A 13769-nucleotide genomic window follows, 5' to 3' on the forward strand; every position below is an offset into this window, starting at 1 on the left:
ATTTTTTTGACATATCAGAAACGATATTAGAAATGATACAAGAAAATGCATAGTGTCATACAGCCTTAAGCGTTGAGTAGTTATAGCAAAAGTAGCTACGCCATCTGTAAAAAAGGTATAGGTACTATATTCATCTCGCTAAACTCAACCGTTATCGAGATAAACGCATTTTAAATCTGAGAGACAACATAATTTTTTGCATAAGTAATATCATTGTATTTACACCCGAAAAATAACTTAAAATCATAAAAATTTACAAAAATGTATCGCAAATTTCTTTAAATGGAATTTGCGATGCAATGACATAAATATGAGAACTGGCACAATTATTATGAGGTTTGTTCCAACAAGACCGAGAACCGTCGCGAAACGGTAACGCTCCTACGCAGTAAACAAAATCCGTTCCAACAAAAATATGATCGTCATCGGATCGTCCTTCCCACTGTTCCAACAAGAATTGTGATCTTTTAGTGGCGGTTTCGTGATGATCATTTCAGTAATCGGGAAATAGGGTTTTTCTTCGATTGTCATTTGTTTTGAGCTTTTGTCATGTGTCACATAATATTAATATCTACGGCATACGTCTTTAGCTTTTATCATTGGACATATTGATAGATAAATCAGTTATCAATCAGGTAACCGTTCCAACATCGATTTCCAAATTACCGTCATGGGACGATAACTGGGCGATACAATTACGAACATGCGCACAATAAACGGTACAAGTAGCTTCGTGACGGTTTCTAGACCGTCCAAAAGTTCATGTTGGAACAAACCTGTTCATGTTTATTTTTCGGGTCTAGCTACAATGATATTATGCAAGAAATTATGTTTGTATCGAAGATTTAAAATGCGTTTATCTCGAAAACAGTAGTTGAGTTTATTAGTGAGATGAATGTAGTATCCCTTTTTTAAGTAAAAATATTGAGAGAACAAAAGTTTTTATTCAAAAAGTATATAGAGTAGGGGATAAAAGTTGAACGCTTGAACGTATTAAATGAGCGGTGAAAGACGTATATGTGGCGCCCTCTGCGTAATGCATCAGTTTTGGTGGCGAATTTAAATTTCTCATCCCAAAAAACCCCCGCTTACCAAATTTCGTGTTGTTATCCCGTGCCTTTCGGGAAATATTCAAGAATAAATAAAATAAAAGTTTAATTTTGACACCCGGCTGTATTTCGGTTATTATCAACTTTTATATGCTAAGGTAAGTTAGCTTAAATCCACCTATTTTAAGCTTAGAAATCTACGGTTAAGTTATGGCCCATTCTTTACCAAACACCCTGTATAAAATATGATATTACTTTTACTTGGATGTTTTCTTTTTACATGTGCCGTCAAGTTAGTAGATTTCGAAAAGTTTATGTTACACTTAGTAAAACGACAACGTTTCATTTTCTACTTACAACAAAAAGAACACTTTAAAAACAAAACAAGAGTTTAAATTATAAACACAAAACTAAATAAATAATTTCTCACAACGGTCAAAAACCACAGTTTTAAAAATTCACACCACATATATCAAATTTTTAAACACCTGACGTGTCTCAAGTACGATTGCGTGAAGCAAGTGATTAAAGTAAACGCTGTGTCTAGGTACACGCTAACGTGTACGCAAATAAAAAAGTTAGGTACACGCGAAACGTCATCAATTCAGTGACGTCACTATTTAGCGTGCACTGTTACTGGTTTTTTGCATACACGCTAACTTGAGCCGCCTGTATGCTGTGGTAACTATATACCGCGTGTGTCAGAGAGTCAGAGTGTTGGAATTTGTCTAATCGCGTTGTGTTCACATTTTAATATTGATGAGTAGTTTCTTATTTTTTATTTGTTTAGAGTTTTTTTTTTAAATTAACTATGGAATGTGGACAATTATTTAGTTCTTTTAATGAGTTTAACATTATTTTAAAACAGTATGAAAAAGATAAGAGACAAAAATTCATGATTAACGATAGCAGAAGTATTAAGATAAAAGATACAGGTCGATTGATTAGTGTGATAAAGCTCAGTAGACCCGCTATAGTAATATATAGCCATAAAAGTTGTAGCAAACCTTGAGCTTCATATTACAAAATTAGTTAAAATGTTACAGGGCGTTCTATAACATAGTGGCAGACCTAACTTATGTTTTTTTAAATGGAACACCCTATATTTTATTTTATGTTCGAAATCTTCTTAACTTCCCCATCACTAAAATATAAAGGTTTATTATGTTATATAGGGTATTTACAAAGCTATAACATATTTTCTATGAAAATCGTAACAAGTTCAATTCCCTGTATAAATAGAAATAAACACAACAGCATTGGTTTATAGTTTATAAACTGGTATAATTAACTTACGTAGTAAACAAATCTTTAACAATATTTTGTACATTTCATGTCAACTAAAATTTATTTTGCTAACGTGAATATAATATACATAGTATTTTTACTACAAAAGCGAGTCAAAATTTTTGACGTAAGAGAACTGTCAAAACATTAGAATGTGACTTTTTATTATTGCCCATAGAGTTATATATTAGCATAGAGAGAGTGTCATTCAGAGCGAAGTGACGACACCATCTTTTTTATTTGGATTAGTGCTGTTTCACTCTTACGCATAGTAAAGCTGCTACAGTTGTCCTCCTCTTCCGTGCCTATATTCACACTGAATGTCATCATAGATTTTCGATACAATGTGTTAGAAAGAGATGCTGCAAACCAGTCCATGAGATCTTGTCGTCAGGAAGCGCGGAAGGTAGGCTCCCTCTATGTTAATATATACCTCTATGTTATTGCCATGTTTATAATAAACACATTCTAATGTTTTGACAGTTCTGTTACGTCAAAAATTTTGACCTACGTAATATCGCTTTTGTAGTAAAAATACTTTTATATACACATTGATTTATTACATTATTAAGTTTAAAACATCTGAATAGTTCCGCGTCCCTTCCCATCTCCTTAATAACAAATATTTTTCTATCAAACAAACAATAAACATATCAAAATAGCGTGTACCAAAATATAAAGTCACTGCGTACGCTAAATAATGACGTCACTGGCTTGATGAAGTTTAATTCGCGTGTAACCCAACTTTTTTATTTGCGTACACGTTAGCGTGTACCTAGACACAGCGTGGGAAATATCGAGCTGCGTAACACCACCGATGAAGACCATCAAAGACAATCTGTCTTCTGTCTATTTGGATTTGGAAGAAGAAGCAGGTTTGCAGGTTAGTCTTTTTAAAAATTTGTGTTGTATGGTTGTATTTTGTTATTTATTTTATTACATAGAAATGAGTATTGTAAAAGTTTCAAGTATATTTAACTTGATATTTAAACCAAAATATCAGCTATCAATATTTACGAGACCGTGTTCAAGAAATGTTACATCAGAGACGCCAGATACAAATGCATCAGGAGGTTATGCCAAAGCCTTTGAAAAATTTGAAACTATTAAAAATGCTGAAGACAAAACACCACAAACATTTGCTTCTTTATTAAGGAATTCAAGACTTATAGATGTAAGTTTAAAATAAATAAATTATTATTACATTAACGTATTAAAACGGGATAGTTCCCGGGAGTTGCTGTATACCATGTATACCTATATCTCTCAACATTGTAGTAAAAAACTCCTTAGTAACAAGTATAGTTTTAATTAAAAAATAAAATTTTTAAAAAATCCAAATAACAGAATAAAGTGGAAAAAAGGGGTGAAAGAAACAACCAACCATAATCTGAGGCATCTGTAATAGGCATAAGGAAAAAAAGACATAAAGAAGAAGAAAAAATCCAAATGGATTACAGTGGAACCCCGATAAGTCAGCCTCCGATAACCCGGAAGTCTGGCTAACCCGGGGACTGATTTTCATCAGACAAAACAAACATTTTTTCACTTTGACTGGTTTTTTTTACCAAGAAATAAACAATACTGTATACAACTGTACGTCATTTACATGTACTGTGCATATGTATTTCATGTTTTTGCAATTATGATGTGTATTTGTTTATTATTTATATGTATTTTATTAATTTTTACAATATTCTCTGGCTAACCCGTATTTTCGATAACCCGGATCAGTCTTGGTCCCGATTAATCTGACTTATTGAGGTTCCACTGTACATAAATGTTCAAAACGTTTTCGGTCCTATCAGTCCATCCTCATAGAGATGTTGAAAAAGTATCTATTCGTTACAAAGTACTCGTTACTTACGAATACTGAAAGTAACGATTACTATACAGAGAGGAAAATCATTACTTTGATTACTCTGATTACTTCGTACCAATCGTATCAGACTATTGTATCTACATCGAGTCATATCAGACTCTAACGACTATTGTATCTACAATCAGTACACTTGATTACTTTCTACCAATCGTATCCCAGCGAGTAACGGACTAGACCAGTATTTTATGAGTGTTGTCGAATATCATTATTGGTGTGAAGTGTTTTAAGGGTGTGAGAGTGAGGAGAAGATAGAAGATGAAATAGAGGGAGGTACAATGGTATACGTAAAATATGTAATATATGTCATTAACAAAGATCGAATGCGAGAACCCTATATTTTTATCTAGATATATATCTATACCTATACAAAATACCTACCTACTGAGAAATACGATTCTTGATATGATTACCAGTACTCGAATACAAAAGTAAGAAAAGTAATCATAGTAATCAAATCATTTTTATCCCTTAAACAGATCGGTGAAGGTCATTGTTATATAGGAATACCTATACAAAATACCTACCTACTGAGAAATACGATTCTCGATAAGATTACCGGTACTCAGATACAAAAGTAATCGTAGTAATCAAAGTAACGAATACTGTAAATGATTACTTTATACAAAAGTAATGACTTGTAACGAATACTCGAAAGTAACTATAATCAACATCACTACATCCTCAGTGAACTCGTATTACTTACTTGCTTAGTAGTCCCAGAACCAGTGGATTTAATATGCAATTTACATTGTGTGTGTGTGTTCACAAAGAGGGGATGGCATTAGATAAACTTTTTGCCACATATATTTGAAAGTTGAAGATTGAAGATGTCATATTAAATTTTTATTTTAGAATCTTTAAGAAATTGTATGATAATATCATTAATAGTTTTGGTATTGAAGCTTAGTAGATGTGAAATATTCAGCGGTAAACTTACATTCCGCTCCTGAAGTCTAGCAATTAGTGCTTTCGTATGGTTTTTATTAAGTTCACAATTAAAGATTATATGATTTAAATCTGCAGTAGAGTAGTTATCACATGAACAGAGAGAGTTGATACGCATTCCTATTTTAGCTAAATGTGCAGGAAAATTGCCATGGTTTAATCTTAAGCGACTTAGGGATGTGGAATAAAACCGAGTAACGTGATAATCAAATATATGTGGGATATTTTGCGGAAGTTGTGGGTATATGTAAGTGTATGGATTCCTCGAAGTTTGTACAAACTTAAGCCAAATAGTTTCCCATTTCTTTCTTAATTTTTTATGCAATTCTGGAATGTAATCGCTGGAGATTGTTAAATCTACTATTTCATTTAAAGTTGCCGAATTCTTTGCCATTTCATCCACTATCTCATTTTCTTTGATTCCAGCATGTCCTTTTACCCAGATAAAGACCAAGTCACTACTATTATTTTTAAATCGAGCGATTGTCTTTCTAATATGGCATAACAACTCATTGTTGTGTTTTTTGGTTATTGGTTGTGATATTGCCTCAAGAGCAGATAAAGAATCTGATAGTATAACCGTGTCTCCAAAGTTCTGTTCAACCGCGTAAGTTAGGGCTCTTTCAATAGCATAAAGTTCGGCAGTGAAGATAGATGTACATTTAGGTAGTCTAAAAGAATTACCACTTTTTATATTAGAAACATAATAAGCGCTACCTACACTATTACATGTTTTTGAATTTACATTGTGAAATTGTAAAATTGACACATCTTACAGCCGATGTTAAGGGAGCAGCTTTTGAGAACATAAAGAATCCCTACCCAAACATAATCAGTGCAAACATTTTGGTCTACATTTGTCTGCCAAAATGACGATCATACATTATTTTGGCAGAGGAACACAAACGCTATGGTCTACATTCATCTGCCAAAATGATGATCATCTTCATTTTGGCAGATGAGTGTAGAACAAAATGTTCATGTTCATCTGCCTAAATGATGTTTGATCGTCATTTTGGTAGGCCAAAACGTCTGTGTTGATTATGTTTGGGTAGGCATTCTTCATGTTCCTGAAAGTTATCCATTAACATTGGCTTTAAGCCATTTCAATTTCACAATGTAAATTGTATATTAAGTCCAACCACTGTTTAACATTTATGTTAAAGGTTCAAAACATTGAAAACGTTTTGAGCATTTATGTAATCCATTCCGATTTTTTCAGATGTTAATGTTCAATTAAAACTATACCTATTACTAAGGAGTTGTTTTTACTTCCATGTCAAGAGTTATTATATTAACCCTTACATTTAACACCTTAAGATATTTTCGTAGCAAGCTGTTTTTCATCTTTACAAAGGTTTGGACAAGTTCATTAGGAAATCGTATCATTGTCTGTCTGTGATAACTCTTGAAGAAACAAATTTTGTAAATAGGCTCCTCTTGATGCAAGGAAAATATTATTGAATAGGGAACTTGCATAAAATTTTAAATTCGAAAAAAATGTTATAAATCACAACAGAACATAATTTAGAACCTGTATCAAAGATAAAAATGTTTTGTTTGTCTTTCGTTTGGCCCCTAAAGACGACTAAAAATTCAACTTATATCAGCCACCCCAAAACGCGTCGTGACGTCACACCATTGTTTATTTACATTCTACACCAATTGTATATATAATTTTAAATTAGACATTATAAACATCAGTAAAAAATACAGTTAATGTGACGTTAAAAGTGTTTTTGATCGTTTGAACTATTCATAGAAAATTTGTACTTTTACAAAATGGTTTTATTTTCAATAGTAAACCGTCTTTTCTTTCCTTCAAAAACTGTATCAAACTCCAATCTCAACAAACTGGTATATATTATTACAATGACATACGATAAATGTCATTAGAATATAAATATTTTTCCTTTATTCTTCGAATATACCTATATATAACGCTATGTCTAGGTACACGCTAACGTGTACGGAAATTAAAAAATTAGAGTGTCAGAGTGTTGGACTTTTTGTTTAATCGCTTTGTGTTTACACTTTAATTTTAATATTGATTAGTAAAGAGATTTCTTATTTTTTATTTGTTTAGTGTTTGTTTTTAAATTAACTATGCAGTGTGGATAATTATTTAGTTGTTTTAATGATTTTAACAGCATTTTAAAACAGTATGAAAAAGTTAAGAGACTATAAATTAATATATATTTTTTATAGTTATAAGTGAAATAGTATTACCGTCCAAAATTAAAATAAAAGGAAGACCTAAAGCTTTCACAATAATAATTAACTTGTTCTGAAGCTATTTCCTTGTGGCATTTTTGTAATCAACTATTCTAAATGGGAACTAAGCCACAATTTAACTAAAAAAATGATTTTATTAACGTTTCGATGTCTAAATCAGACGTCGTTGTCAAAATACAAAATATTATTAAATTAAACAAAAATGTTGTTGCTTAGTAAAAAAGTATTTCTAATAATTTATTTAATCTGACTTATTTTTTGTATTTTGACAATGACATCCGATTTGGATGTCGAAACGGTAATAAAATCATTTTTTTAGTTAAATTGTGGCTTATTTCCCATTTAGAATAGTTGATTATAATAATTAACTTACATATAAAAATTATTTTAACAATATTTTGTACGTGTCATGTCAAATAAATACGTATATTTATTTTGCTAACCTAATTATGTATTTTTATATATTGTTATGATCTGCTTTCTATTACTTTTATATTAATTAGTATTTATTTGATTAATTATTTAATTAACGCAAATCATACATAAAAATTGAGAAAAAATCTCAGGTTGCCTTTTGTCATAAAAAATTTAATTAAATTCTCTTAGGTTATACTTATTTTTTCTCGTGGCTTCAGTATCTCTTAGTTTATCCTTATCGGGATAAAATAGGAAAAGGAAATAAATAGAAAAATCATAAATAAGCACATACAATTACCTTTATTATCAAAAGCAATGTTCTGTAAATTTATTAATTAAATTCTGTGGGCATAACTGTCCAAAAGAAACTTTTACCATAATTAATCTAATTCAAACAAATATTTATCTCTTTGTTCTTGATACCATTAATAAAACCAGCTAAACAAACAAATTTGGTATTCGCATAATTACTTATACTTCCTATTAAATTTTTGAAATGTTGGAATCTTAAATTCATATGCTTTTACGTAAAAAAATTAACTTCTGATTATAAAAAAAATCTATCACATAGGTTATTGACTGACCTTTTTGATTCACACACAATGATGTCTCCTCTTGACCCAAACAGCTCCTCCTTGTTGATTATGTTAGGCTACCAATCAAAGCCCTCTCTGTTCTCAGCAAACAATCCAGCAGGATACCAACAGCTATTTCTCCAAAAACACAAGTCAGGCCTCTTTTTTGCCAGTACTCGTTCAATAAACTCCAAAACTCTCTCCTCTCTTTCTCTCAACAATAATCTCCTGAGACCCAAGTATCTTTTTTACTTGGTGTCACAAATAATTTTAATAATGATAATTCTTGTAACTTACTCTCTAGGACTTTACAGAATCAAAGAGGTATTTCTTCTCGATTTCTCACTATCAAAACAAAACACTAGTACTTGCTTCTGAACTACTCACGAAAACTTTTGACTGCTCCTTTCGGATGCCGGTAACACAATAATCCCTCTTTCCAAAACCATCTGAAAATTCAACCTTCTCTCCTTCCCATTTCAAATTGCCAAACCAATCAGAGACATTTCTTCTTCCCCATTCTTTTTTTCATTCGAAACACCCACTCATACTTTCAAAAATATTCCTACCATCATAATAATTACTTTCGGGAAATTCTACAAAATTTACTGGGGATTAAACAAAAAGAGATTAAAATTCCAAACTTTCTTTACCTTAATTTTCTAAGAACTAATTACCTATGGCTTCTACCTTTCCCGTAATAAACAATCGGTTTAAAATAATAATCGTAAATAACTTTCACTTCACTTTTATTTACTAATGGTTTTAATATTCTTCATGGAAAAATTCATTAAGGAGAAACCACCTTGCGTGAAAGCTAACTTCTAATAAATATTTACAAATCAATATACAGGGTGTATCAAATTTATGTGCCCGCGTTATATTAAAAAAAAATAAAAATTTTATTCTATCTTTGATTGATAAATTGAAACACAATAACAGCCCCGCCTTGTTTTGAGATAAAATCGTTTTTAATAAGTGCAACAAAAAAAATGATTTTCTCTCGACAACAACACTTTTCTATTGTGTCAAAATATTGAGTCCCACCTGAAAAACAATTGCTTCCTTTTTCCCAGTGTCTGTACTTAGGTGGGATAGGGTAAGATTTCGATCGAAAATTTCCTCTTTAAAGAAGAGGAAGTCTTTCCTCGAAGTCTTTAACCTCAAATGAATGTTCATCCTTTTTGGCTACTCTGTTTTCTTCATTTATTAAATTTTCATACTCCCTCAATATTACACGCAGTTCCTTCTCCTTTTCTTCTCCACATAGCAATTTTCTTTCGTTTTCTTCCGATTCTTTACACATGTTTATTGTGTATTCTGCCTCCTCCATTTTGCATACTTCTTCTTCAAATACCACAGTTTCAATGGTATCTCTTTCGCCTTCTTTTTCTATTCTGATCTCTTCTTCTTCTGGACTCATCTCTTCTTTTGAGGAATCCCAAGCTTCATTTTCTTGTGTCAATCTTTTTTCTTCTTTTCTTCTTCTGGGCTCATCTCTTCTTTTGAGGAATCCCAAGCTTCATTTTCTTTTGTCAATCTTTTTTCTTCTTCTTCTTTTTCTTCTTCTGGGCTCATCTCTTCTTTTGAGGAATCCCAAACTTCATTTTCTTTTGTCACTCTTTTTTCTTCTTTTTCTTCTTCTGGGCTCATTCCTCTTTTTTCGAGGAATCCCAGGCTTCATTGTCTTTATTTATCTTCTGCTGCTTTCTCCTGTTTCTTTTCTGTCCTTGCTTCATTGCCAAATTCATTTCCACCGTTTCTTTTTTGTCTAAATTATCCTTTTTCCGTTTCTCATGTTCCTTGTCCATTTCCAGAATGTCCTGTTCTTCTTCTTTTTCCTCTGTTATTTTCATCGTGTTATTTTTGAAATCTATTACCACATGTTTTTCTGACAATTCATCCACTCCTACGATCATATCATGTATCATGTTCGGCATTATAACACATTGTAGTGCATAAAATTTCTTCCCCAATCGTACCCTTATTCGTATTCCTTCATTTATTGTTGCCAAAGTCCGTTTATTTGCGCCCACTAAATTTACCCTGGGGATTTTGTAAATTAAATTCGTTAAATCAACCTCTTCTATTAATTTCCTGTTAATCAATGTAATTTCCGAACCAGTATCAATCATAATTTTAATCGGTTTTTCATTGATAAAACCATCTACAAATTATAAATTTACTCCACTTCTTTTATCATTATTTCCTGCCAATTTAATAAATTCCTTCGGGTGACAAAAAATTCCTGTTTGTTCTTTTGTGTTTAGTGAGCGCCTTCGTGAAAAAACGCTTGCTGTTCTTCTTCGCTTCTTCTATTGTCGCTTTGTCTCTCATCCTCATATTCGCCTATTTGCGTACTGTTTACCGCTCTTCTATTTTCTCTTGGTCTGTTGGACCCGTATCGGTTTCCACGATTTTCCTGTTCATTCCTTCTATTATCATTTCTGTCTTCTTGATATGCGCGGGTGTTATTTCTATTTTGATTATCTCGATATCTGTCTTCGTTCCATTGCCGATTTCTTTGTTCATAGTTTCCTCTTCCATTGTCTCTATTTTCGTTTTCACTCCTCGGAATAAATTCTCTTCTTGTATAATCTCTCCTAAAGTTTTGTCTTCTATCTCTATAGTCTTGATTTTGGCGTTGTCTATAATTTTCTTGCGATCTTCTTATTTCTCTTTCTCTTATTCTTGCTTTTCGTATTTGTAAAAATTGGCACAAACTGTCGATATCTTTGTAGTTTTGTAACGTTATGTGATCTTCTAAGGTATCTTCAAAATGTCTGGCTATCAGTTCTACTATCTGTTCGGACGAATAATTGTAGTGTAGGTGTTTTGCATTGTTGTATAATTGTAGCGCGTATTTTTGTTCTGAAATACCCATTCTATCATGGTACCTCCCATTTTGCAAATCCTTGTTTATTTCCATCTGTTGTATTTTTCCCCAGAAATAACTCAGGAACTTTTGTTCGAATTTATGTCAATTGTCCAATTCTTCTTCTTTGCTATCAAACCATAAACTCGCCTCATCTTTAAGATGGTTCCTTATCGTTTCTTTAGCTGTTTCGAAGTTACCGATGTATCGTATTTTCTTTTTTAAATTATTTATGAAAATTACTGGGTGTCATTTTTTTACATCCCCGCCAAATCTTATTTTCACATCCTCTGTACTATGGATAATCGTTGCCCTTCTTTCTCCGGAACTTTGTTGATTCCTCATTTCCTCCATTTTTCTTTCTATTTCTCGCCTGTCTTCTTGTAATGCATTTTCAAATTTGGTTTCTAAATTTTCTAGTTCCTTTTTCTGGCAATTGTTTATCTCCTTCATTTTATTTTGAATTTTCATTTCTTGTTCTTTCATGTGATCTTTCATTCTCATTTCTTGTTCTTTCATGTGATCTTTAATTTTCATTTCTTGTTGTTCTATCTCGTTTTTCATTGTTGTCAAACATCCTTTTATTTCCTTTTCATACTTTTCTATGCGTTCCTCTATTTTCTTATTGTTCTCTTCTATTGCTTGTTTTGTTTTCTGTTGATTGTCATCCATTTTTTCTTGTGTTTCATCCATTTTTTTATCCACTTTATCCATTTTCTTTTATGTTTCTTCCATGGCTTGTTTCGTTTCTTCCTGATTTTTATCCATTTTTTGTGACTGGAGTTGCATCAGTTGTAATAATTTATTTATTCCTGATAATTCCTGTTTTTCTGATGCCATGATTGTTGTTTCGAAAATGTCTTCTTGTTCTATATGTTCTTCTTGTTCCAAATGTTCCTCTTGTTTTTTGTTTTCTTTGCTTTTGCTTCTGGTGGTCGGCATGTAGTTAAAATTTTCTCCCCGCCTGATACGAAATTCGAAAATACCTTGTATGCTGTAGAGACGAAAATTTTTCTCTCCAAATATAATCAATTTATTACACAAATTTTCAAATTTATCAAAATTCAAATCAATCAAAAATAAAATAAATATGTAAAATTGTACCTAGATAAAAAAAATAACTCAAACAAAATATTTCATAAATTGTAAATATATCAACTTTTTCCGACGGGCAAATAAATTTTCCTTCACCTGTTTTTCCGTTTCCTATGCTTCCAAATTCACAACCAGAGATACTTTAATGCCTTACGTTGGTTCGCCATGTTGTTACGATCTGCTTTCTATTACTTTTATATTAATTAGTATTTATTTGATTAATTATTATATTAACGCAAATCATACATAAAAATTAAGAAAAAATCTCAGGGTGCCTTTTGTCATAAAAAATTTAATTAAATTCTCTTAGGTTATACTTATCTTTTCTCGTGGCTTCAGTATCTCTTAGTTGATCCTTATCGGGATAAAATAGGAAAAGGAAATAAATAGAAAAATCATAAATAAGCACATACAATAATTACCTTTATTATCAAAAGCAATGTTCTGTAAATTTATCAATTAAATTCTGTGGGCATAACTGTCCAAAAGAAACTTTTACCATATAAATTAATCTAATTCAAACAAATATTTATCGCTTTGTTCTTGATACCATTAATAAAACCAGCTAAACAAACAAATTTGGTATTCGCAAAATTACTTATACTTCCTATTAAATTTTTGAAATGTTGGAATCTTAAATTCATATGCTTTTACGTAAAAAAATTAACTTCTGATTATAAAAAAAAAATCTATCACATAGGTTATTGACTGACCTTTTTGATTCTCACACAATGATGTCTCCTCTTGACCCAAACAGCTCCTCCTTGTTGATTATGTTAGGCTACCAATCAAAGCCCTCTCCGTTCTCAGCAAACAATCCAGCAGGATACCAGCAACTATTTCTCCAAAAACACAAGCCAGGCCTCTTTTTTGCCAGTACTCGTTTAATAAACTCCAAAACTCTCTCCTCTCTTTCTCTCAACAATAATCTCCTGAGACCCAAGTATCTTTTTTACTTGGTGTCACAAATAATTTTAATAATGATAATTCTTGTAACTTACTCTCTTGGACTTTACAGAATCAAAGAGGTATTTCTTCTCGATTTGATTTGTCTCTCGTTCCACTTTTCAGCTACTCTCACTATCAAAACAAAACACTAGTACTTGCTTCTGAACTCTCACGAAAACTTTTGACTGCTCCTTTCGGATGCCGGTAACACAATAATCCCTCTTTCCAAAACTATCTGAAAATTCAACCTTCTCTCCTTCCCATTTCAAATTGCCAAACCAATCAGAGACATTTCTTCTTCCCCATTCTTTTTTTCATTCGAAACACCCACTCATACTTTCAAAAATATTCCTACCATCATAATAATTACTTTCGCGAAATTCTACAAAATTTACTCGGGGTTAAACAAAAAGAGATTAAAATTCCAAGCTTTCTTTACCTTAATTTTCTAAGAACTAATT

General features: G+C 31.6%; 1 protein-coding gene across 1 annotated transcript in view; it reads left to right on the forward strand.

Moving 5' to 3' along the window:
• The first annotated feature begins 3090 nt into the window (after positions 1-3090).
• LOC126885175 (28S ribosomal protein S28, mitochondrial) overlaps positions 3091-13769 on the forward strand; it is a 43476-nt gene continuing 32797 nt past the window's right edge. Inside the window, exon 1 of the mRNA XM_050651601.1 lies at positions 3091-3219. Within this exon, the coding sequence (XP_050507558.1) occupies positions 3154-3219 (66 nt within the window). The 5' untranslated portion in view covers positions 3091-3153. The remainder of the gene's footprint in view (positions 3220-13769) is intronic.

The sequence above is a fragment of the Diabrotica virgifera genome, chromosome 5 (assembly GCF_917563875.1).
Source record: "Diabrotica virgifera virgifera chromosome 5, PGI_DIABVI_V3a".
Lineage (NCBI taxonomy): Eukaryota > Metazoa > Arthropoda > Insecta > Coleoptera > Chrysomelidae > Diabrotica > Diabrotica virgifera.